The 23,821-nt window shown below is 45.0% G+C and overlaps 1 protein-coding gene across 7 annotated transcripts in view; it reads right to left on the reverse strand.

Moving 5' to 3' along the window:
• The window catches only part of DAP3 (death associated protein 3), a 51,404-nt gene that overhangs the window by 17,415 nt on the left and 10,168 nt on the right, over positions 1-23,821 (reverse strand). For 2 of the 7 annotated variants that reach the window (XM_030824292.1, XM_030824293.1), the window contains exons 2-4: positions 12,671-12,722; positions 5,341-5,463; positions 581-682 (exon numbers count right to left, since the gene is read on the reverse strand). In XM_030824292.1, coding sequence (XP_030680152.1) covers positions 581-682; positions 5,341-5,463; positions 12,671-12,715 — 270 coding nt within the window. In that variant the 5' untranslated portion in view covers positions 12,716-12,722. The remainder of the gene's footprint in view (positions 1-580; positions 683-5,340; positions 5,464-12,670; positions 12,723-23,821) is intronic. The other 5 variants (XM_030824297.1, XM_030824296.1, XM_030824294.1 and 2 more) reach the window with 3 other exon arrangements.

Raw genomic sequence — 23,821 nt, forward strand, 5'->3', positions numbered from 1 at the left:
CTTGGGCCCAAGTGATCCTTCCACCTTGGCCTCCCAAAGTGCAGCTGGGATTACAGGCGTGAGCCATAGCGCCCGGCCTGTTATGCCCTTATTATTCATCTAATTTCCCGAAATAAATCACACTAAAGAAATGAGATCCTCTGGCTCGCATGCTAAAACTCACCTGCACAGGCAAGTTTGATAACATTTTCACAAAATCCACAAGAGAATAAAAACCAATGCATCTAATCAAAATATCGCTTCTATTTAGCCCAGGAGTGTATTATGATTTTGCTTTTGTGCAGCATATTAACTATTTTCATGATATTTTGCCAAGGCAAATTTTAAGTTCATTTAAAACAATTATTTGATGCTGAAATTACTGGAATCTTCTTAGGCTATACAAGGAGGAAAACATCAATATTGTTTAAACATGAGCCTAAAGTAATTGTACTAGTCACAAAAGGTAATCAACAGATGAATTTCTGATTTTCAGATTAAATTTCATCTTTTTAAATTTTCTTCTCATTTAGCCCCACCCCTTTGCTAGCAGCAGCTTGTATTCTGGGCTCCCTCCAGTTCCATTCCCTGTCTTGAGCACCTGCATCACAAAGCGAGGAGGAAGGCCATGGGGAAATAAAGTCTTCAAATCCTGGGGGGAGATGTTGTAGTGCTGACCTTCATGCTGATCCCCATGCTTGGCCTAGGAAATAAGAGTGCAAACAGGTATAATGGTGACAAAGTGACCAAGACTTTCTTTTTTGTCTTATCTATGTGTGTGTATATATGTATGTGTGTGTATATATATATATATATATATATATTTTTTTTTTTTTTTTAAGATGGAGTTTTACTTTTGTCACCCAGGCAGGAGTGCAATGGCGCGATCTTAGCTCACTGCAACCTCCGCCTCCCGGGTACAAGCAATTCTCCTGCCTCAGCCTCCCAGTAGCTGGCATTACAATGTGCCACCACACCCGGCTAATTTTTGTATTTTTAGTAGAGACGGGGTTTCACCATGTTGGCCAGGCTGGTCTTAAACTCCTGACCTCAGGTGATCTGCCTGCCTCAGCCTCCCAAAATGCTGTGATTACAGGGTGAGCCATCTTGCCCAGCCTTGTCGTCTTCTTTTTTTTTTGAGACGGAGTCTCACTCTGTCACCCAGGCTGGAGTGCAGTGGTGTAATCTCGGCTGACTGCAACCCCTGCCTCCCAGGTTCAAGCGATTCTCCTGCCTCAGCCTCCCGAGCATCTGGGACTACAGGCACGCGCCACCACGCCCAGCTAATTTTTGTATTTTTAGTAGAGACGGGATTTCACCATGTTGACCAGGATGGTCTTGATCCCTTGACCTCGTGATCCGCTCACCTCGACCTCCCAAAGTGTTGGGATTACAGGTGTGAGCCATAGCGCCTAGCCCAGCCTTGTCTTCTTATCTGTGACCAAGACTTTGAAAATTGGTAGGGCCTGCTATTCACTCATGTCTTTATGTGTTTTTTTTTTTTTTTGAGATGGAGTTTCACTCTTGTTGCCCAGGCCGAAGTGCAATGGCGTGATCTTGGCTCACCACAACCTCCACCACCGGGTTCAACCAATTCTCCTGCCTCGGACTCCCAAGTAGCTAGATCACAAGCATGTGCCACCACGCCTGGCTAATTTTGTATTTTTAGTAGAGACAGGGTTTCTCTATGTCAGACAGGCTGGTCTTGAACTCCCGACCTCAAGTGAGCCGCCTGCCTCAGCTTCCCAAAGTGCTGGGGTTACAGGCCTGAGCCACCGCACCCGGCCTTTATGTCTTTTTTTTTTTTTTTTTTGAGACAAGGTCTTGCTCGGTTTACCAGGCTGGAATGCGGTGGTGCAATCACGGCTCACTGAGGCCTCCAATTCCCAGGCTCAGGAGATCCTCCCGCCTCAGCCTCATGAGTAGCTGGGACCACAGGTGTGCACCACTACACCTGGCTAGTTTTTTTACCTTTTTGGTAGAGATGAGGTCTTGCTATGTTGCCCAGGTTGGTCTTGAACTCCTGAGCTCAAGTGATCCTCCCACTTTGGCCTCTCAGTGTTGGGATTACAGGCGTGAGCCACTGCGCCTGGACCACTCATCTCTTAAAGCTGGAAAAGATATCTCCCATTGTTTTGAGAAAGCCTGTTGCCCAGACTGGAGTGCAGTGGCCTGATCTCAGCTGACTATAGCCTTGACCTCCTGGGCTCAAGTGATCCTTGTACCTAAACCTCTCCAGTAGCTGGGACTACAGGTGCATGCCACTATGTACTGCTAATTGAAAAACTTTTGGCCGAGTGCAGTGGCTCATGCCTGTCATCCCAGCACTATGGGAGGCCAAGGCGGGTGGATCATGAGGTCAGGAGTTCAAGACCAGCCTGGCCAAGAGGGTGAAAGCCCATCTGTACAAAAAATACAAAAAATTAGCCAGGCACGGTGGCAGGCACCTGTAATCCCAGCTATTCGGGAGGCTGAGGCAGAGAACTGCCTGAACCCGGGAGGCGGAGGATGCAGTGAGCCAAGATCACACCACTGCACTCCAGCCTGGGTGACACAGCAAGCCTCCGTCTAAAAAAAAGAAAAAGAAAAAGAGAAAGAAAATTGTTTTGGCTGGGCGCAGTGGCTCATGCCTGTAATCCCAGCACTTTAGGAGGCCAAGGTGAGCGGATTGCCTGAGGTCAGGAATTTAAGACCAGCCTGGCCAACATGGTAAAACCCCATCTGTACTAAAATTACAAAACTTAGCCAGGCATGGTGGTGGATGCCTGTAATCACAGCTACTTGGGAGGCTGAGACAGGAAAATCACTTAAACCCAGGAGGTGGAGGTTGCAGTGAGACGAGACTGCGCCATTGCACTCCAGCCTGTGCAAGAAGAGTGAAACTCTGTCTCAAAAAAAAAAAAAAAAAAATTGTTTTAGAGTTAAGGTCTTGCTATGTTGCCTAGGCTAGTCTAGAACTCCTAAAGTGATCCTCCCACCTAGGCCTCCCAAAGTGCTGGGATTACAGGCATAAGCTACTGTGCCCAGCCTCATTTATCTTAGCGAAGAATGCTGGTTGCTGTCCCCAAACCCAGTATGTATATAAAAGTGGTGGCCCAAATAACGAAGCCAATTGCTCATCAAAGTAAACCGTAGATGTAGGGGTAGCAAAGACAATTCTTGCCATCTGGATACTTGTGTGCTGTGTATAGAGATGCTCCAGACATGTGACAAGATCATCTGCATGCTGCTGTTTCCCATAGAAACCCCAGAGGAATTGGCAGATAAAAGGACTGCAGAGAAAGCTGAAAGACACTTCAGTGGCTTGATTCATTTATTCTACTTCATTTTGTGTTTGTGAAAATAGGTGAATGGTATATATATATCTGTATCTATATCTATCTATCTATCTATCAATCTATATATATCTTTTTTTTTTTGAGACAGAGTCTCGCACTGTTGCTATCTATCTATCTATCTATCTATCTATCTATATATATCTTTTTTTTTTTTTTTTTGAGACGGAGTCTCGCACTGTCGCCCAGGCTGGAGTGCAGTGGCACGATCTCAGCTCACTGCAAGCTCCACCTCCCAGGTTCATACCATTCTCTTGCCTCAGCCTCCCGAGTAGCTGGGACTACAGGCGCCCGCCACCATGCTCAACTAATTTTTTTTTTTGTATTTTTAGTAGAGATGGGGTTTCACTGTGTTAGCCAGGATGGTCTCAGTCTCCTGACCTCGTGATCTGCCTGCCTTGGCCTCCCAAAATGCTGGGATTACAGGCATGAGCCACCTCGCCCAGCCATATATATATACTTTTTAAGACAGAGTCTTGCTCTCTTGCTCAGGCTGAAGTGCAGTGGCGTGATCTTGGCTCACTGCAACTTCTGCCTCCTAGGTTCAAGCAATTCCCCTGCCTCAGCCTCCTGAGTAGCTGGGATTACAGGTGCCCGCCACCACACTCAGCTAATTTTAGTATTTTTAGTAGAGACAAGCTTTCGCCATGTTGGCTAGGCTGGTCTAGAACTCCTGACCTCAAGTGATCCTCCTGCCTCGGCCTCCCAAAGTGCTAGGATGACAGTCGTGAGCCACCCCGCATGGCCAAAGGCTAGAGATATATTAAAACACACCCTGCTGAGATCATGTTTTGGGTAATGGGTGATTACTTTTTCTTTCCACGCAGACTGTATTAAGATGGGAAGACTCAGAGGGTAGGGGCAGGGAAAGAAAGGTATTGGGTTCCTCACATTACAGCACACACCACAAATGAACTTCATTTATGAGAGGCAGCAACAAAAAGAAATCAATATCCAGTCTAATGGGGAACTGGACTAGAAAATGCAACACTAGGCTGGGTGCGGTGGCTCACGCTTGTAATCCCAGCACTTTGGGAGGCCGAGGCGGGTGGATCACAAGGTCAGGAGATCGAGACCGTCCTGGCTAACATGGTGAAACCCCGTCTCTACTAAAAATACAAAAAATTAGCCGGGCGTGGTGGCGGGCGCCTGTAGTCCCAGCTACTCGGAGAGGCTGAGGCAGGAGAATGGCGTGAACCCGGGAGGCGGAGCTTGCAGTGAGCCGAGATTGCGCCACTGCACTCCTGCCTGGGTGACAGAGCGAGACTCCATCTCAAAAAAAAAAAAGCAACACTAGATACTGCTGGAATCCTGGCTTCTGCAGACAAAATTCACTTTAAATGCTGCTCTTCTCATAACAAATCAAGTTAGTTCCCTCTCCAGACCCTAGGAAATCCACTTACAAAACTGCAAAATAGCACCAGATTGGTTATTAGAAAAATTGGGTTCTGAACCTGATCTGGTAGAAAATTGTGGGCAAGTAGTTTAATTTCTTTAGTACTCTCCATACCAGAGGTTGTTAAGTTATGGCTGGGCGCCTGTTTTGTAAATAGAGTTTTACTGGAACATGTTCACACCCATTTGTTTATGGCAGAGTTGAGTACTTGTGACAGATCATCCCAGTCCATCGGCCTGAAAAATTCACTACATGGTCCTTTAAGAAAAAGTCTGTCACCCAACACATAATATAAGCAATAATAATTGGTAAACTTAACCCTGTAAGAAATTAAACTTAGTAAGTATTGAGTATTCAACAACTCTATGCTCAGCAAAATCCGTGGAACTAGGTGAATTCACTAGTCAGGATTACATGGGAGCAGGTATGGACGGAGCTGGCCAGTGTATGTTACCACAGTGTCAGACAGGGACAGGGAGAAACTGGGTTCCAGAGTGCTATCTCAGGTGCACTATCTGAGTAAATGCAAATCTACTAAGCTTCTTTCAGTTTCAGTTTTCCTATGCAAAATGAGGATAGGAACACAAATCATAAGCCCTGAGAAACCCCATATACACATTAGTAACTCACCGGGTCATTCTCATTGGTGCGGGAAATGGCTCTTGGACTCTCAACTGGAACCTGGTTATCTAGGTGAGCAGCAATGCTTTGGCGAGCCTGGGTCCCCATGTGTAAAAAACGCCCAGGGTCCAACTACAAGAGAAACCATTTCAGTGTTATGGGGTTATCAAACTTTTTTTTTTTTGAGACGGAGTTTCACTCTTGTTGCCCACGCTGGAGTGCAATGGCGTGATCTCGGCTCACTACAACCTCCACCTCCCGGGTTCAAGTGATTCTCCTGCCTCAGCCTCCTGAGTAACTGGGATTACAGGCACGTGCCACCACACCCGGCTAATTTTTTATATTTTTAGTAGAAACGAGATTTCACCATGTTGGCCAGGCTGGTCTCGAACTCCTGAACTCAGGTGATCCGCCTGCCTCTGCCTCCCAAAATGCTGGGATTACAGGCTTGAGCCACCACACCTGGCCAATCAAACTTTTTATGCTTGCCAAAACACTGAGAAGGTGAGCCATGTCTGCAACAGGGATGTCACTAACATACATTTTTCTTCTATGTAAAAAGGATCCCTGTTATTATTTGAAATTCACTAAGTCCAATGACATTATTCATATTCTATATCTGTTCCAGTCTGTGTATTGCCTTATCAGGGGTCTGTCCTATATGGAAACAAACAATTCTGTCAGAGATTATTCAGGAGCATGCACAGCGTAGCCATTAGCAAACTTGCAGCAGGAAAGCTCTTTTAATGCGCTTGCACAGCGATGAATGGTTGTCAAAACTGTGTAATTCTCATTCTCTGTCAGTCACCTCAGTTATCAGGGGATCAGTGCAATGCTCCTCACTATGTGGCAGCTATAATTACATGCCCTGTAACAATTTTCTTGCTAATTGTGCCCTGGAATAAAGGATCTTTCATTAGAGACATGTAATAAGGGAGTATGTCAAATACATAGCTAAGCGAAAGCAAACTGCTCTATAGGTAACTCAGTGAACTGTACACTGAAACCTCTGAACCAACAGGGAGGGGAAGGGAGGGATTTCAGTAGACAAATCTAACAAAATGGTAAGTGAAAAACCCCAAAACTGAGCTTAAGGATAACAAGTCTTATGTAGAAAGTGAAAAGATGTGTTATGAGGAAAAGATTAGGGAATGCAGCCAGGAGAAGCGAGAGAACAGAAATATAATGGATAGTGTAATAAGGGAGTTGCTTAATAAATAGATTATCATATGAAAGCTACCAGTATTTTATAGTCTCACCAAGCAGCTTCTCACTCTCTCTCTTTTTTTTAAGACAGGGTCTTGCTCTGTCACCCACACTGGAGTGCAGTGGCACGATCACAGCATACTGTAGTCTCAAAACTCCCAGGCCCAAGCCATGCTCCCATCTCAGGCTCCCAAGTAGCTGGGACTACAGGTGCATGCCACTACGCCCAGCTAATTTTTTTTATTTTTTGTAGACAGGGTCTTGCTATGTTGCCCAGGCTGCTCTCCAACTCCTGTGCTCAAGTGATCCTCCTGCCTTGGCCTTCCAAAGTGCTGGGATGATAGGTGTGAGCCACTGCACCTGGCTCACCAAGCAGCTTTTTGTGGGTTTTTTTTTCTTTTTTTTGAGATGGAGTCTTGCTCTGTTGCCCAGGCTGGGGTGCAGTGGCACAATCTTGGCTCTCTGCAACCTCTGCCTCCTGCGTTCAAGTGATTCTCCTGCCACAGCCTCCTGAGCAGCTGGGATTATAGGAGTGTGCCACCACACCCAGCTAATTTTTCTGTTTTTAGTAGAGACAGGATTTTGCCATGTTGGCCAGGCTGGTCTCAAACTCCTGACCTGAGGTGATCCTCCCACCGCAGGCTCCCAAAAGTGCTGGGATTACAGGCGTGAGCCACCGTGCCCAGCCTACCAAGCAGCTTTTTGAGTGCAGAAAATATATGTTATCTCTGTACCATCCCTCCTCACACTTACACCCATTTTATGACATGATCCTAAACTCCATATATAAATTATGTGTCTAACATTCCCACTACACAGGTTGAGAAAGACTATCGTACCCATCACTTTTTTTTTTTTTTGAGACAGAGTCTCACTTTTGTCGCCCAGGCTGGGGTGCAATGGCATGATCTCAGCTCACTACAACCTCTGCCCCCAGGTTCAAGTGGTTCTCCTGCCTCAGTAGCTGGGATTATAGGCGCCCGCCACCACGCCTGACTAATTTTTGTATTTTTAGTGGAGACTGGGTTTCACCATGTTGGTCACGCTGGTCTGGAACTCCTGACCTCAGGCTATCTGCCCGCCTTAGCCTCCCAAAGTGCTGGGATTACGGGCATGAGCTACTACGCCCGGCCAACACATAACATTTTAACTTGTATCTTTATCTCTAAATCTTTGATTTTTTCATCTTTCATAGTCCTTCACCTTCCCGAAAATAGGCTTAACCTTCGACTAATCTAAAAGCTTGGCCGGGCGCGGTGGCTCATGCCTGTAATCCCAGCACTTTGGAAGGCCGAGGTGGGCAGATCACGAGGTCAGGAGATCGAGACCATCCTGGCTAACATGGTGAAACCCCGTCTCTACTAAAAATACAAAAAAAAATTAGCCGGGCGCAGTGGCGGGTGCCTGTAGTCCCAGCTACTCAGGAGGCTGAGGGAGGAGAATGGCGTGAACCTGGGAGGCGGAGCTTGCAGTGAGCCGAGATAGCGCCATTGCACTCCAGCCTGGGCGACAGAGCAAGACTCCGCCTAAAAAACAAAACAAAACAAAACAAAAAAATAAGTAAAATAAAAGCTTGGATGGAGCCAGGTGTGGTGGTCCACTCCTGTAGTCCCAGCTACTTGGGAGCTAAAGTGGAAGGACTGCTTGAGGGCAGCAGTTCCACATCAGCCAGGGAAGCACAGTGAGACCCTGACAATAAAAAAATTTTAAAAAGCTTAGAAGGCTTCAGAACGATGTCAAAGTAAGTCTCAAATTCCTTAGCATAACAATCTAGACCACTGTGATGACTTCAGCCCACCTTTGTAATTTCATTTATAACCACATGACCATGCTAAAACATGTCACTTTTATGCCTCTATACTTCTGCTCATTCTACTTCAACTTCCCTCTCTCCCCATTTAAATCTTTCCCATTCATCAAGCCTCAACTCGAATGTCACATCCTCAGTGAAAATTTGCCAGACACCTCCAGTCAAAAGTAATTCTCTTTCCTTTCTGCTAATAGCACTCTTTGTGCAATAGCACAGCAATTTTATTACACTGCCTTGAGTTGTACTCATGCCTACTGTTAACTGAGTATCTGTTAGATGTTAGGCAATACAGTATTGTACATGTACTAGTTTTAAACCTAGAAATCCTAGAAGATAGGCAGAATATTATCAACCCTGTGTTATGATGGGGAAGACATGGTTCAGGGAAGCTGAGTAATTTTGATTAAGGTCACAGAGTTTTAGGTGGTGAACTGGAATTGACATCGAAGTTTGTTTCTGTTTAAAAAAAAAAAGTATCATGTTATCTTATACGTGCTTGTCTCCTAGGCTACACGCTTGGAAGAGAAGGGGTCAGATTTTATTCATTTTTGTATCTCCCTCTCTGAATACTTAACACACTACCAGTACTTAGTTTGCCCTGGAATAAAGAATCTGAAACTGAAAACATGCAATGAAATAGTACGTAAAGCATCCACGAAGGAAAGTAAATGCTCTATATGAAACTTAATGAAGTATACACAGAAACTTCTGAACCATTGCTTGTGGATTTTAATATAAAGTAACTGTCAAGTACTAGAGTTGCTCCAGCTTTGTCTGAGAATGTATTTAAATTACAGCAGAAGCAGCAATGCTTGGGAAATATCCAAATATCCAAATCGTTCTCTACACTTCTCAGCCTCCCTTGCAGAAACGGGAGGGGTCATGTGATTCCTTTGGCTAAAGACCTATGAATGGAAATAACTTGTGTCATTGTGTCCATTCTAGTCAGAGCCAATTAAGTGTGAGGTATAAATTATCTCTCCCTCCCCGCCTTAAAAGCTATATGTTGTGATGTATCCCCAAGAAGGTAAACTTTTGTCCCTCCATCCAGACTTCAATCTTGCTTGCAAAGCCTTTTTGAAAGATAGGAACAGCAAAAACAAAGCAAAACACATGCACACAACACAAACAATATCTTTTGTGTTAGGCCACTGAGAATACAAGCCTTGTTACTTCAGCATAGCAATCTGAATAATACACCCTAGTACTACTTAAACGCTACTCAATTTTATCTACCAGAGAGAAAGCACCATGCCTCTTTACAAAGCAGAGTGGAAAACAAACTATTCAAGGGCCACAAGGTGGTGCTATTTCTACAGTAATGTGATGACATTTTTGTTATACTTTTTTTTTGACATAGGGTGGGGTCTTGCTATATTGCCCTGGACAGTCTCAAATTCCTGGGCCCACATGATCCTCCTGCCTCAGCCACCCAAGTAGCTGAAACTACAGGTACTTTTTGAAGCAAATTAAAAGCTAGCAAAATGGAATCTTTTTTTTTTTTTTTTTTTTTTTGAGACAGAGTTTCACTCTTGTTGCCCAGGCTAGAGTGTGCAATGGTGTGATCTTGGCTCACTGCAACCTCTGCCTCCCGGGTTCAAGCAATTCTCCTGCCTCAGCCTCCCGAGTAGCTGGGATTACAGGCATGCACCACTGCACCTGGCTAATTTTGTATTTTTAGTAGTGACGGGGTTTCTCCATGTTGGTCAGGCTGGTCTCGAACTCCCGACCTCAGGTGATCGCCTGCCTCGGCCTTCCAAAGTGCTGGGATTACAGGTGTGAGCCACCACGCCTGGCCTACAGCAAAATGGAATCTTTAGTTCTTAAAGTTTTATATATGATATCACTCAAGTAGACTGCTGTTTCCAGAGAAAACAACCATCTGTACAATTGCCTCTGTACAGTTCCAGAATGAACATCCTGCAGTTTCTGAAAGAGCATTTGTGGGCCAATCTAGAAGATCACTGTGATGGTTAATATTAAGCATCAACTTGATTGGATTAAAGGCTGTAAAGTATTGTTCCTGGGTGTGTCTGTGAGGGTGTTGCCAAAGGAGATTAACATTTGAGTCAGTGGACTGGGAGAGGCAGACCCACCCTCAGTGTGGGTGGACACCATCTAATCACCTGCCAGGGCAGCTAGAATAAAGCAGGCAGAAGAAGGTGGGATGAGCCGACTTGCTGAGTCTTCCAGCCTTCATCTTTCTCCTGAGCTAGATGCTTCCCGCCCTCGAACACTGGATTCCAAGTTCTTCAGCTTTTGGACTCTTGGACTTACAACAGTGATTTGCCAGGGGCTCTCAGGCCTTTAGCCACAGACTGAAGGCTGCACTGTCAGCTTCCCTACTTTTGAAGTTTTGGGACTTGGACTGGCTTCCTTGCTCCTCAGCTTGCTCACGGCCTACTGTGGGACTTCGCCAGATGGTGTGACTCAATACTCCTTAACAAACTTCTTCATATACACTTCTATCCTATTAGTGCTGTCCCTGTAGAGAACCCTGACTAATACAGTCACCCTGAACCAAACTAAAAAAAACAAAAAACAAAAAACAAAAAAAAAAACAACACCAAAACTTTCCCTCACCGACAGCGCTCTACAGTCTAGCCTCAGGTCTTTCTCGTCTGTTATTAAGAAAGAGGAAATTTTTTTTTTTCTTTTGAGATGGAGTCTTCCTCTGTTGCCCAGGCTAGAGTGCAGTGGTGTGATCTTGGCTCACTGCAACCTCCACCTCTTGGGTTCAAGCGATTCTCTTACCTCAGCCTCCCGAGTAGCTGGGATTACAGGTGTGTGCCACCACACGCCAGCTAATTTTTGTATTTTTAGTAGAGACAGGGTTTCACTATGTTGGCCAGGCTGGTCTCAAACTCCCGACCTCAGGTGATCTTCCCGCCTCGGCCTCCCAAAGTGCTAGGATTACAGGCATGAGCCACCGCGCCCGACCAAGAGAGGAAATTTATTTTAGCCTTGTAATATGATCAGTTGAGTCCAGAATCCATCCCTCTGCTGATCCTTGCTTTCATTTCATTTTATAATAATGGGTTATTTTATGTATTAATATATAGGCCTGAGGGAAGGGGGCACATGCAGGGAGAGCCATACAGGAGGAAGGGCTCCTTTTCTAGGAAATCTAATCTGTAATTAAATCAGCTGAAAATGACCAAGTCTTTCTGGCTCAGTTCTGAGCCTTTCAGGATCTCCTACTGACTCGACTAATCCAGCTCAGGTGCTCCTCTTTGGTGCTGTAAGAGCATCATACTGAAATAGTCATTTTTCATGATTCTACTGGACTGTAAGTTCTGGAGAACATGGACCATAAAATGCAATAGAGCACAGTGGTTAGGCCACAGGCTTTGAAGTCAGACAGACCTGGCATCTCATGTGGGCTTTGCAACCTCACAGGCTATTTCCTCAGGTAAGTTACCTAGCCAATCTCATCTTTAGTTTCTCCATCTGTGAAACAAGGATATTATCTCGTTCATGGGTTGATCATGAGGATTAAAAAAACAAAGCACTTAGTGTAGTACCTGGCACATAATAATACCCAACAAATAATAACTATTATTAGTGAAATGAGGCATCTTAGAATTCTGAATACCTGCCATATAGAAGGTACCGAAGGCCAGGCACAGTGGCTCACGCCTGTAATCCCAGCACTTTGGGAGGCCTAGGTGGGCTGATCACAAAGTCAGGAGTTCAAGACCAACCTGGCTAATATGATGAAACACCGTTTCTACTAAAAATACAAAAATTAGTCGGGCATGGTGGCAAGCACCTGTAGTCCCAGCTACTCGGGAGGCTGAGGCAGAAGAATAGCTTGAACCCAGGAGGTGGAGGTTGCAGTGAGCTGAGATTGCGCCACTGCACACTCCAGCCTGGGCAACAGAGAGAGACTCCGTCTCAAAAAAAAAAAAAAAAAGAAAGTACTGAAAAACTATTTGGTAAATAAGTGAAAAAATGAAGTAAACCAGCAGAATGGTCTTTTTCATGTACAATTTTATTTTTTATTCTATTTTAGATGCTAAAGCTGTAAATTGGAAACTTGTTTTTCTTTTAAATACTTCATTAAGGGATGATAACCATTCTCTACTTGGCTAGAGAAATAAAGTTAATAAAGATAATTACAGTCAAACTTACTTATGTTTTCTAGAAAAACATTAATTCTCCTATCCCACATTAAATTCTCAAGCACAATTATTCTATTGAAACCTGTTAAATATGAAGTTTTCCAGAGCATTTCACTCTAGATACAATGAATCCATCTAAAAACAAGAACCCGGGAAGCTAAAGGCAGTATGCACAGTGTTCAGGTCAGTCAGGACTCACCTTATGGATCCTAGAGATAAGCCTTGTTATTCCTTTCAGCATCATCCTTGCACTGTTAAAAAAAAAAAAAAAAAAGTGAAAAGGTAAGCCACAAATGGAAAAGATATTTGCAACATGGAAAACTGACAATAGATTAACAGGGATTAATAATCTGTATTAATATCTAGAATATATAAAGAATGCCTACAGCTTCATAAAGAAAAATGAGCAAAAGGCATGAACAGGCATTTCACAGAAAACAAAACACAAAAGGTTAGTGAACCCATGAAAAGATTTTTGAACCTCACTACAAATCAGGGAAATGCTAATTAAAATGATGAAAACCAGATACCATTCACAATCATCATACTGGGAAAATAAAAAAGTCAGGCGGGACACAGTGGCCCACACGTACAATCCCAACACTTTGGGAGGAACACTTTTTGGGGCTGAGGTGGGTGGATTGCTTGAGACCAGGAGTTCAAGACTGGCCTCAGCAACAAAGTGAGACCGTGTCTTTACAAAAAATACAAAAATTAGTAGGGCATGGTAGTGCAAGCCTGTAGTCCCAGCTCCTCGGGAGGCTGAGGCAGGAGGATCACTTGAGCTTGGGAGGAGGTGGAGGTCACAGTGAGCTGAGATGCACTACATTCCAGCATGGATGACAGAGTGAGACCACCTCAAAAAAAAAAGAAAATACACCAGGTGTAATGGCTCATATCTGTAATCCCAGCACTTTGGGAGGTCAAGGTGGGCAGATCACTTGAGGTCTGGAGTTCGAGACCAGCCTGGCCAACATGGTAAAACTTCGTCTCTACCAAAAAATATTTTAAAAAATTAGTCGGAGGCCATGCGCAGTGGCTCACGCCTGTAATCCCAGCACTTTGGGAGGCCGAGGCGGGCAGATCACAAGGTCAGGAGATCGAGACGGTCCTGGCTAACATGGTGAAACCCCGTCTCTACTAAAAATGCAAAAAATTAGCCGGGCGTGGTGGCGGGCACCTGTAGTCCCAGCTACTTGGGAGGCTGAGGCAGGAGAATGGCATGAAACTGGGAGGCGGAGCTTACAGTGAGCCGAGATCATGCCACTGCACTCCAGCCTGGGTGACAGAGCGAGACTCTGTCTCAAAAAAAAAAAAAAATTAGGAGTGGTGATAGGCACCTGTAGTCCCAGCTACTCTGGAGGCTAAGGCAGGAGGATTGCTTGCATCCAAGAGGTAGAGGTTGCAGTGCGCTGGTATCACACCACTGTACTTTAGCCCAGGTGACCGAGTGAGACTCTGTCTCAAAAAAAAAAAGAAAAAGAAAATTAAAAAGTCAGACAATAGCAAATGTTAAATAGGCTGTGAAACATTGCATTGTATTCAACTTTCATACATGTCAATGAAATTATAAATACACTATCTTTGCAAAGTTGAAAATGCACAAACAAAAAGTTGAAAGTGTGGTGGCTCGAGCCTGTAATCCCAGTACTTTGGGAGGCCAAGGCAGGTGGATCAGCTGAGGTCAGGAGTTCAAGACCAGCCTGGCCAACATGGTGAAACCCAATCTCTACTAAAAATACAAAAAATTAGCTGGGCGTGGTGGTGCACACCCGTAATCCCAGCTACTCGGGAGGCAGAGGCAGGAGGATTCCTTGAACCTGGGAGGCAGAGGTTGCAGTGAGCCGAGATCGCGCCATTGCATTCCAGACTGGGCAACAAGAGTGAAACTCTGTCTCAAAACAAAAACAAAAACAAAAACACTTCTACATGTGCACTGGGAAATATATATAAGGAGGTTCATACTAGCAGAGTATGAATTATAAAAAAACTGTAGAAAAACCAAATGTCTCATAGTAGAACAGTAGATAGAGACAGTCATCAAATGGAATATTAGAAAGCAATTAAATGACAAAATTACCATTGCATGCATCAACGCAGATCTCAAAAATGAATACTGAGTGAACACTATTACATCTGGCGTGATATAACATATAAAATTCAAAACCAAAAAGCTTCATTAATTATTTGGGGGATATAAATAGGAAAACTGAAAAAGGCAAGAGAATGATAAAAACAACATTTAGAATAATGGTTACTTCTGGAGAGAAAGAAAAGGTAAGAAGATTGGGGCAGGGCACACAAGGAAATTGATAATAAACTATTACTAACACTGGATAATGGATACATGAGAATTTATTATTTTCATATCGTGTGTATTATATTCATTTTTTTGTATACAGGAAATATTTAAAAGCCTGAATCTTTTGGAGCTAAGAGGTTTAAAATACTTAAATGTAACTCTCAATATCCAGTAGTTATAGAATAACTGAATTAAATGTCTGTGTAATTAATTAGTTCATTTTGGCTATAATTTTTTTTTTTTTGAGACAGAGTCTCGCTCTGTCGCCCAGGTTGGAGTGCAGTGGCACGACCTCAGCTCACTGCAAGCTCCGCCTCCCGGGTTCACGCCATTCTACTGCCTCAGCCTCCCGAGTAGCTGAGACTAAAGGTGCCCGCCACCACGCCCGGCTAATTTTTTGTATTTTTAGTAGAGACGGGGTTTCACTGTGTTAGCCAGGATAGTCTCGATCTCCTGACCTTGTGATCCTCCTGCCTCAGCCTCCCAAAGTGCTGGGATTATAGATGTGAGCCACCGTGCCCAGCCTATTATAAATTTTTTTTATTTGTTTTGTTTTGGTTTTTTTGAGATGGAGTTTTGCTCTTGTTGCCCAGGCTGCAGTGCAATGGCATGATCCCAGCTCACTGCAACCTCCACCTCCCGGGTTAAAGCGATTCTCCTGTCTCAGTCTCCTGAGTAACTGAAGTTAGAGATGCCAGCTACCACGCCCAGCTAATTTTTGTATTTTTAGTAGAGACAGCGTTTCACCATGTTGGCGAGGCTGGTCTCCAACTCCTGACCTCAGGTGATCCACCTGCCTCAGCCTATCAAAGTGCTGGGATTACAGGCGTGAGTTACCACACCCAGCCGCCTTGGCTATCATTTTCACCTTTCTTTATTTTATTTTATTTATTTATTTATTTATTTTTGAGACGAAGTCTTGCTCTGTCGCCCAAGCTGGAGTTCACTGGAACCTTGCCTCCCGGGCTCAAGCGATTCTCCTGCCTCAGCCTCCTAAATAGCTGGGACTACAGGCACACACCACCATGTCCAGCTAATTTTTGTACTTTTAGTAGAAACGGGGTTTCACCATGTTGGCCAGGCTGGTCATGAACTCCTGACCTCAGGTGATCCTCCCACCTCAGCCTCCCAAAGGGATTACAGGCGTGAGCCACTGCACCCAGACACACCTTTCACAACCCAAATCTTTAAAGCAACAATAATAACAACCATAGAGTTGCAACCAATTAACCCAACAGTTACTGAGCACCTACTGTGTGTCAGGCTCTGTGAATAGAATGGTGAACAAACTATTATCGTCCCTGATCTTATAGTCAAGGAATTTATAGTATAGTCAAGAGAATCACATAAGCTGGGCATGGTGACTCACGCCTGTAGTATCAGCCCTTTGGGAGGCTGGGATGAGAAGACTGCTTGAGCCCAGGAGTTTGAGACCAGCTTAGGTACATAGTAAGACCGCCAATTCCACAAACAAAAGAAAAAAATTAATTAGTTGGCCACAGTGGTGCAGGACTGTAGTCGTAGCTGCTTAGGAGGCTGAGGCAAAAGGATCACTTCAGGCCAGGTGTTAAAGAGCTATGATCATGCCATTGTACTCCAGCCTGCATGATACACTCTGATCTGGTATAAATAAATAGATAAATAAATGAAAAGAGGCCAGGTGCAGTGGTTCATACTTGTGATCCTAGTACTTTGGGAGGCCGAGATGGATGGACTGCCTGAGCTCAGGAGTTTGAGACCAGCCTGGACAATATGGTGAAACCCTATCTCTACTAAAATATAAAAAATTAGCCTGGCATGGTGGTGCATGCCTGTTGTCCCAGCTACTCAGGAGGCTGAGGCAGGAGAATCGCTTGAACCCAGAAGGCAGAGGTTGCAGTGAGCTGAGATTGCGCCATTGCACTCCAGCCTGGGTGACAGAGCAAGACTCCATCTCAAAAAACCAAATAAATAAATAAATAACATTTAAAAATAAATAAAAAGAGAGAGAGAATGACATAAATTCCTTTAATTTTATTTCCTTTCCGTTTTTTTTTTCTTTTTTTTTTTTTTTTTGAGACGGGGTCTCGCTCCATTGCCCAGGATGGAGTGCAATGGCAAGATCACGGCACACTGTAGCCTCAAACTCTTGGGTTCAAGTGATCCGCCTGCCTCAGCCTTTCAAGTAGCTGGGAATATAGGTGCCGTTGCCTGGCACATTAAAAAAAAAAAATTTTTTTTTTTTTTTTTTTGGGTAGACATAACCCTTGCTATGGTGCCCAGGATGGTCTTGAACTCCTGGGCTCAAGTGATCCTCCTGCCTCAGCCTCCCAAAGTGCTGGGATTACAGGTGTGAGCCACCATGCTCTGCTTCAATTTTATCACATTTTTTATTTTTCTTGAGACAGAGTCTTGCTCTGTCATCCAGGCTGGAGTACAGTGGCGCACAATCACAGCTCAATGCAGCCTTGAACTCCCCTGTTTAAGCGATCTTCCCACCTCAGCCTCCCAAGTAGCTGGGATTATAGGCACGTGCCACTGTGCCTGGCTTTTTTATTTTGTAGAGACAGGGTCTCACTATGTTGCCAGGGATGGTCTTGAACTCCTGGACTCAAGTGATCCTCCCACCTCAGCCTCTTGAAGTGCTGGGATTACAGGTATGAGCCATCGCACTTGGCCTTAAATATACTGGATTCGTTTGTTTATTTCTGAGATGGAATATTGCTCTGTCGCCCAGGCTGTAGCACAGTGGCATGATCTCGGCTCACTGCAATATCCACTTCCCGAGTTCAAGCAATTCTCCTGCCTCAGCCTCCCAAGTACCTGGGAGTACAGGTGCCCGCCACCACACCAGCTAATTTTTGTATTTTTAGTAGATACAGGGTTTCGCCATGTTGGCTAGGCTGTTCTCGAACTCTTGACCTTAAGTGATCCTCCTGCCTCAGCCTCCCAAAGTACTGGGATTACAAGTGTGAGCCACCGTGCCCAGCCATACTATTTAATGAAGATGCCAAAGCACTCCTAAACTCAGTCATTCAAGAAGCATATGACATGCTTCCACATGCCCACACTATAGAGTCTACAGTAGTGAATAAGACTGGGATGGTCTCTACTGGCCTGCCTGCCTTTTTACTTGTGGGATTTCAGGGCTCCTTTTCTAGAGTGCAATGTCACTCCCATAGTATTTGACCTGCCCCACTGTGCTCCCCAGATCTTCTCAATGCTCCCTGGCACAACCACTACCGTAAGAGCTGTGGACTAGGAAGCAGGCTGGATACTGGAGAGGAAGGAGTGTATGACATGGTCCAGATGCACTTCTTTCCATAGGCATGCCTGTGGACACTGGAGCTATTATTTTGCCTATGTTATAGACACTATGAGAAATGATGGTCAGAACGTGTAATCAGCTTCCATTCTAGGACACTATCATCTTGAACCCAAATTAAAATAAATGATCTACCAGCATCCAGACTTAAACATTTTCTCCACTGAAGCCTTGCTTAAAATTCTTCAGTATTTCCTCACTACTTTATTATTTTGTGAGATCGGGTCTCAGTCTGTTGCCCAGGCTGGAGTGCAGTGGTGCAATCTAGGCTCACTGCAGCCCCTAACTCCTAGGCTCGAGTAGTCCTCCTTCCTCAGCCTCCTAAGTAACTGGGAACTACAGGCACGTGCAACCACCTGGTGGCTAATTTTTCATTTTTATAGAGATGGGGTCTGGCTATGTTGCCTGGGCTAGTCTCTAACTCCTGGCCTCAAGTGATCTTCCTGCCCTGCCTTGCAAAGTGCTGGGATTGCAGGCGCGAGCCACTATGCCTGGCCCTCACTAGTTTTCAAGTTAAAAAAGTCTAGGTCGGGCGCAGTGGCTCACGCCTGTAATCCCAGCACTCTGGGATGCCAAGGTGGGCAGATCACGAGGTCAGAAGATCGAGACCATCCTGGCTAACACAGTGAAACCCCATCTCTACTAAAAATACAAAAAATTAGCTGGGTATGGTGGTGGGTGCCTGTAGTCCCAGGTACTCAGGAGGCTGAGGCAGGAGAATTGCTTGAACCCAGGAGGCAGAGGTTGCCGTGAGCCAAGATCATGCCACTGCACTCGTCTGGGCGACAGAGCAAGACCCTGTCTTAAGAAAAAACTTGTCAAGCTGATTTGGTTTGGCTGTGTCCTCACCCAAATCTCATCTTGAATTGTAGGTACTATAATTCCCATGTGTTGTAGGAGGGACCCCATTGTAGATAACTGAATCATGGGGGCGGTTTCCCCACACTGTTCATGTGATAGTGAATACATCTCACAAGATCTAATGATTTAATAAGGTGTTTCCCCTTTCGCTTGGCTCTCATGCTCTCTTGCCTGCCACCATGTAAGATGTGACTTGCTCCTTGCTGCCTTCTGCCATGACTGTAAGACCTCCCCAGGCTGGGAGCGGTGGCTCCCGCTTGTAATCCCAGCACTTTGGGAGGCTGAGGCGGGCGGATCACGAGGTCAGGAGATCGAGACCACGGTGAAACCCCGTCTCTACTAAAAATACAAAAAATTAGCCGGGCATGGTGGCGGGCGCCTGTAGTCCCAGCTCACTTGGAGAGGCTGAGGCAGGAGAATGGCGTGAACCCAGGAGGCGGAGCTTGCAGTGAGCCGAGATTGCATGACTGCACTCCTGCCTGGGTGACAGAGCGAGACTCTGTCTCAAAAAAAAAAAAAAAAAAGACCTCCCCAGCCACATGGAATTGTGAGTCCATTAAACCTCTTTTTCTTAATAAATTACGCAGTCTTGGGTATGTCTTTATCAGCAGCGTGAAAATGGACTAATATACAGGATAATCTCAAAATTCATATGGAAATGCAATAGACCTAGAAGAGCCCAAGTATTCTTGAAAAAGAACAAATTTGGAGGCTTCATACATCCTGATTCCAACACTTACTACAAAGCTACAGTAATCAAGATAGTGTGGTATTGGCATACATTTATATCATGGTCAACTGATTTTTCTTTTTCTTTTTCTTTTTGAAATGGAGTCTCGCTCTGTCACCCACACTGGAATGCAGTGGCACCATCTTGGCTCACTGCAACCTCCACCTCCCAGGTTCAAGCAATTCTCTGCTTCAGCCTCCTGAGTAGCTGGGATTACAGGTGCCCACCACCATTCCTGGCTAATTTTTTGTATTTTTAGTAAAGACGAAGTTTCACCATCTTGGCCAGGCTGGTCTTCAACTCCTGACCTCGTGATCCACCAGCCTCAGCCTTCCAAAATGCTGGGATTACAGGCGTGAGCCACCGCGCCCGGCCTGGTCAACTGATTTTCAACATGGATGCCAAGACAATTCAATGAGGAAAGAATAGTGTCTTCAACAAATGCTGTTGGGACAACCTGAAATTCACCCACAAAAGAATGAAAATGGACCCCTACCTCACATTATACACAAAAATGAACTCAAAATAGATCATAGACCTACTCATAAGAGCTCCAAGGATAAAACTTGCAGGGGCAAGTTTTCTAATTTTCTTTTTTTTTTTTTTTTTTTTTTTTTGAGCCAGAGTCTCGCTCTGTCCCCCAGGCTAGAGTGCAGTGGTGTGATCTCGGCTCATTGGCTCACAGCAACCTCTGCCTCCCGGGTTCACGCCACTCTCCTGCCTCAGCCTCCTGAGTAGCTGGGACTACAGGCACCCGCCACCATGCCCAGCTAATTTTTTGTATTTTTTTTAGTAGAGACGGGGTTTCCCAGTGTTACCCAGGATGGTCTCGATCTCCTGACTTCGTGATCCACCTGCCTCAGCCTCCCAAAGTGCTGGGATTACAGGCGTGAGCCACGGGGCCCGGCCCAAGTTTTCTAATTTTCTACAGAAGAAAGTAAATCTTCATTATCATGTGTTATGCAATGGTTTCTTAACTATAAAATCAAAAGCACAGCCGGGTGCGGTGGCTCACGCTTGTAATCCCAGCACTTTGGGAGGCTGAGGCGGGCGGATCACGAGGTCAGGAGATCGAGACCACGGTGAAACCCTGTCTCTACTAAAAATACAAAAAAAAATTAGCCGGGCGTGGTGGCGGGCGCCTGTAGTCCCAGCTACTCGGAGAGGCTGAGGCAGGAGAATGGCGTGAACCCAGGAGGCGGAGCTTGCAGTGAGTCGAGATTGCGCCACTGCACTCCAGCCTGGGCGACAGAGCGAGACTCCGTCTCAAAAAAAAAAAAAAAAAAAAAATCAAAAGCACAAGCAAAAAATCTAAAAATGGAGAATTGAATTTTATCCAAATCAGACACTTGTACTTCAAAGGATACCATCAAGTGAAAGACAGCCCACAGAATGGGAGAAAATATTTGCAAATCACATAGAACTTAACTTATATCCATAATATATAAAGAACTCTTACAACTTAACAATAAAAAGTCAACTCAAGTCCGGGTGCAGTGGCTCATGCCTGTAATCCCAGCACTTTGGGAGGCCAAGGCGGGCGGATCATGAGGTCAAGAGATTGAGACCATCCTGGCCAACATGGTGAAACCCTGTCTCTACCAAAAATACCAAAATTAACTGGGCATGGTGGTGCACACCTATAGTCCCAGCTAGAGGGGAGGCTGAGGCAGGAGAATCACTTGAACCCAGGAGGTGGAGGCTGCAGTGAGCCAAGATCATGCCACTGCACTCTAGCCTGGTGACAGAGCGAGGCTCCGTCTCAAAAAAAAAAAAAAAAAAAAAAGGCAACTCAATTTAAAAATAGGCAAAAGGGTCAGGTGCAGTGGCTCACACCTGTAATTCTCACACTTTGGGAGGCTGAGACGGGAGGATTGCTTGAGTCCAGGAGTTTGAGACCAGCCTGGGCAACATAATGAGACCTTGTCCTCTACCAAAAATTTAAAAAATTAGCCAGGTGTGGTGGTGTGAGCCTGTGGTCCTAGCTACTTGGGAGGCTAAGGTGGGAGGATCACCTGGGCCTGGGAGCTTGAGGCTGCAGTGAGCTATGATCGCACCGCTGCACTCCAGCCCAGGTAACAGAGTAAGACCCTGCCTCGAATTAAAAAAAAGAAACGGAAAAATATTTGACTAGGCATTTCTCCAGAGTAGTTATACAAATGGCCCAGAAGCACCTGAAAAGATGTTTAACATTACTAGTCATTAAGTGTTGGGAAAAAGGCTCATGGGGTGCCTGCATAAACTGGCCATAAAAATATGGGACAATAAGTTGCGGAAAGCCACAAAAGGCCTCTGAGGAGGAAAGTCTTCTGATCACCATTATGTTCCCATGCTCTGAGCACAACCTGCTCTCTTATCTGTAAACACCGTGCTCAAGAAGAAAGATGCTCCTCTGAAGCATTGGAATGTGGCTAGATATGCAGGCTCCTAGTCAAGCCCGCTCCCACCAGCTAACTAAAGATATGCTGTTTGAGCACAAAGGAGATTCACTTAAACCGCCACTGCTACACGTGTATGATGTACTGCTTCCCTTTGACTGTTTCGCCCTGAACATCTGCTTCTTAGATCTAAGTGATTATACTCAATAAATAGTGTAGAGACCAGAACTCTGGGCCTTTTGCAGCCTCCATTTTGCAACTGGCCCCCTGGCTCCCACCTTTATGAACTCTTAACCTGTCTCTTCTCATTCCTTTGTCACCACCAGACTTCGGGTACCCTATGGATGGTGTTGAGGCTGGTCCCCAACATTCTGGCGCCCAACGTGAGGCCTGAAAGAATCCGGTGAAGGAACGCTCAAGCATGTGAAATGGAGGACCAACGGACAAAGGACTCCCGAGGACGAAAAAGTTTTAAGCTCCACAGGTCAGCCGGGCACTCAGAGAAAGCTAGGGACACAAATGGCACAAACTGAAAGTACGCCATGTATTTGAGCTTGCTACGGCAGCTCTTGAAGCGTAGTGGCGTAAAAGTTGATACGAAAAATCTTATGGATTTGTTTTATGCTGTGAAACAATTTTGCCCTTGGTTCCCAGAACAGAGAACTTTGGAATTGAAAGACTGGGAAAGAATTGGAAAGGACCTTAAAAGAGCACATAGAAAGGGAAAGGAAATTCCTTTGCCTGTTTGGTCAGTTTGGTCATTGGTGCATGCAGCACTGGAGCCTTTTCAGATAGATGATGAGGCTGAGTCAGAGGAGGAGAGACAGGAGTTTAATGATCAGGACTCTGAACTGCCTCTACCAAGTACTAACAAAAAGGGAGAGTCCGGAATGTTGCAGGAAGTCAGGGACCCCAAACAAAGGGACCGGCTGAAGCCATGGCAGAAGAACATAAATTGTGAAGATTTCATGGACATTTGTTAGTTCCCTAAATTAATACTTTTATAATTTCTTACACCTGCCTTTACTGCAATCTCTGAACATAAATTGTGAAGATTTCATGGACATTTATCACTTCCCCAATCAATACTCTTATAGTTTCCTATACCTGTCTTTACTTTAATCTCTTAATCCTGTCATTTTCGTAAGCTGAGGATGTATATCGCCTCAGGACCCTGTGATGATTGCGTTACCTGCACAAATTGTTTGTAAAGCATTTGTGTTTGAATAATATGAAATCTGGGCACCTTGAAAAGAACAGGATAACAACGATTTTCAGGGAACAAGGGAGATAACCATAAAGTCTGACTGCCTGTGGGGCCAGTCAGAACAGAGTCATATTTCTCTTCTTTCAGAAAGCGAATAGGAGAAATATCACTGAATTCTTTTCTCAGCAAGGAATAACCCTGGGAAAATGAATGCATTCCCAGGGAGACATCTGTAAAATGGCCACTCTGGGAGTGTCTGTCTTATGCAGTTGTAGATAAGGGACGAAATACGCCCTGGTCTCCTGCAGTGCCCTCAGGCTTGCTAGGATTAGGAAATTCCAGCCTGGCGAATTCTAGTCAGATCGGTTGTCTGCTCTCAAACCCTGTTTCCTGTTGTTTATCAATATCAATGTCCAATGTGCCCAGCGGGACATGGACCTTCATCAGTAATTCTAGTTTCGCCCTGGCCTTGTGATCTTGCTCTGCCTCTCTGCCCTTGTGATATTTTATTGCCTTTGAAGAATGTGATCTCTGTGACCCACTCCCTATTCATACACCCCTCCCCTTT

Source organism: Nomascus leucogenys, chromosome 12 (assembly GCF_006542625.1).
Source record: "Nomascus leucogenys isolate Asia chromosome 12, Asia_NLE_v1, whole genome shotgun sequence".
Lineage (NCBI taxonomy): Eukaryota > Metazoa > Chordata > Mammalia > Primates > Hylobatidae > Nomascus > Nomascus leucogenys.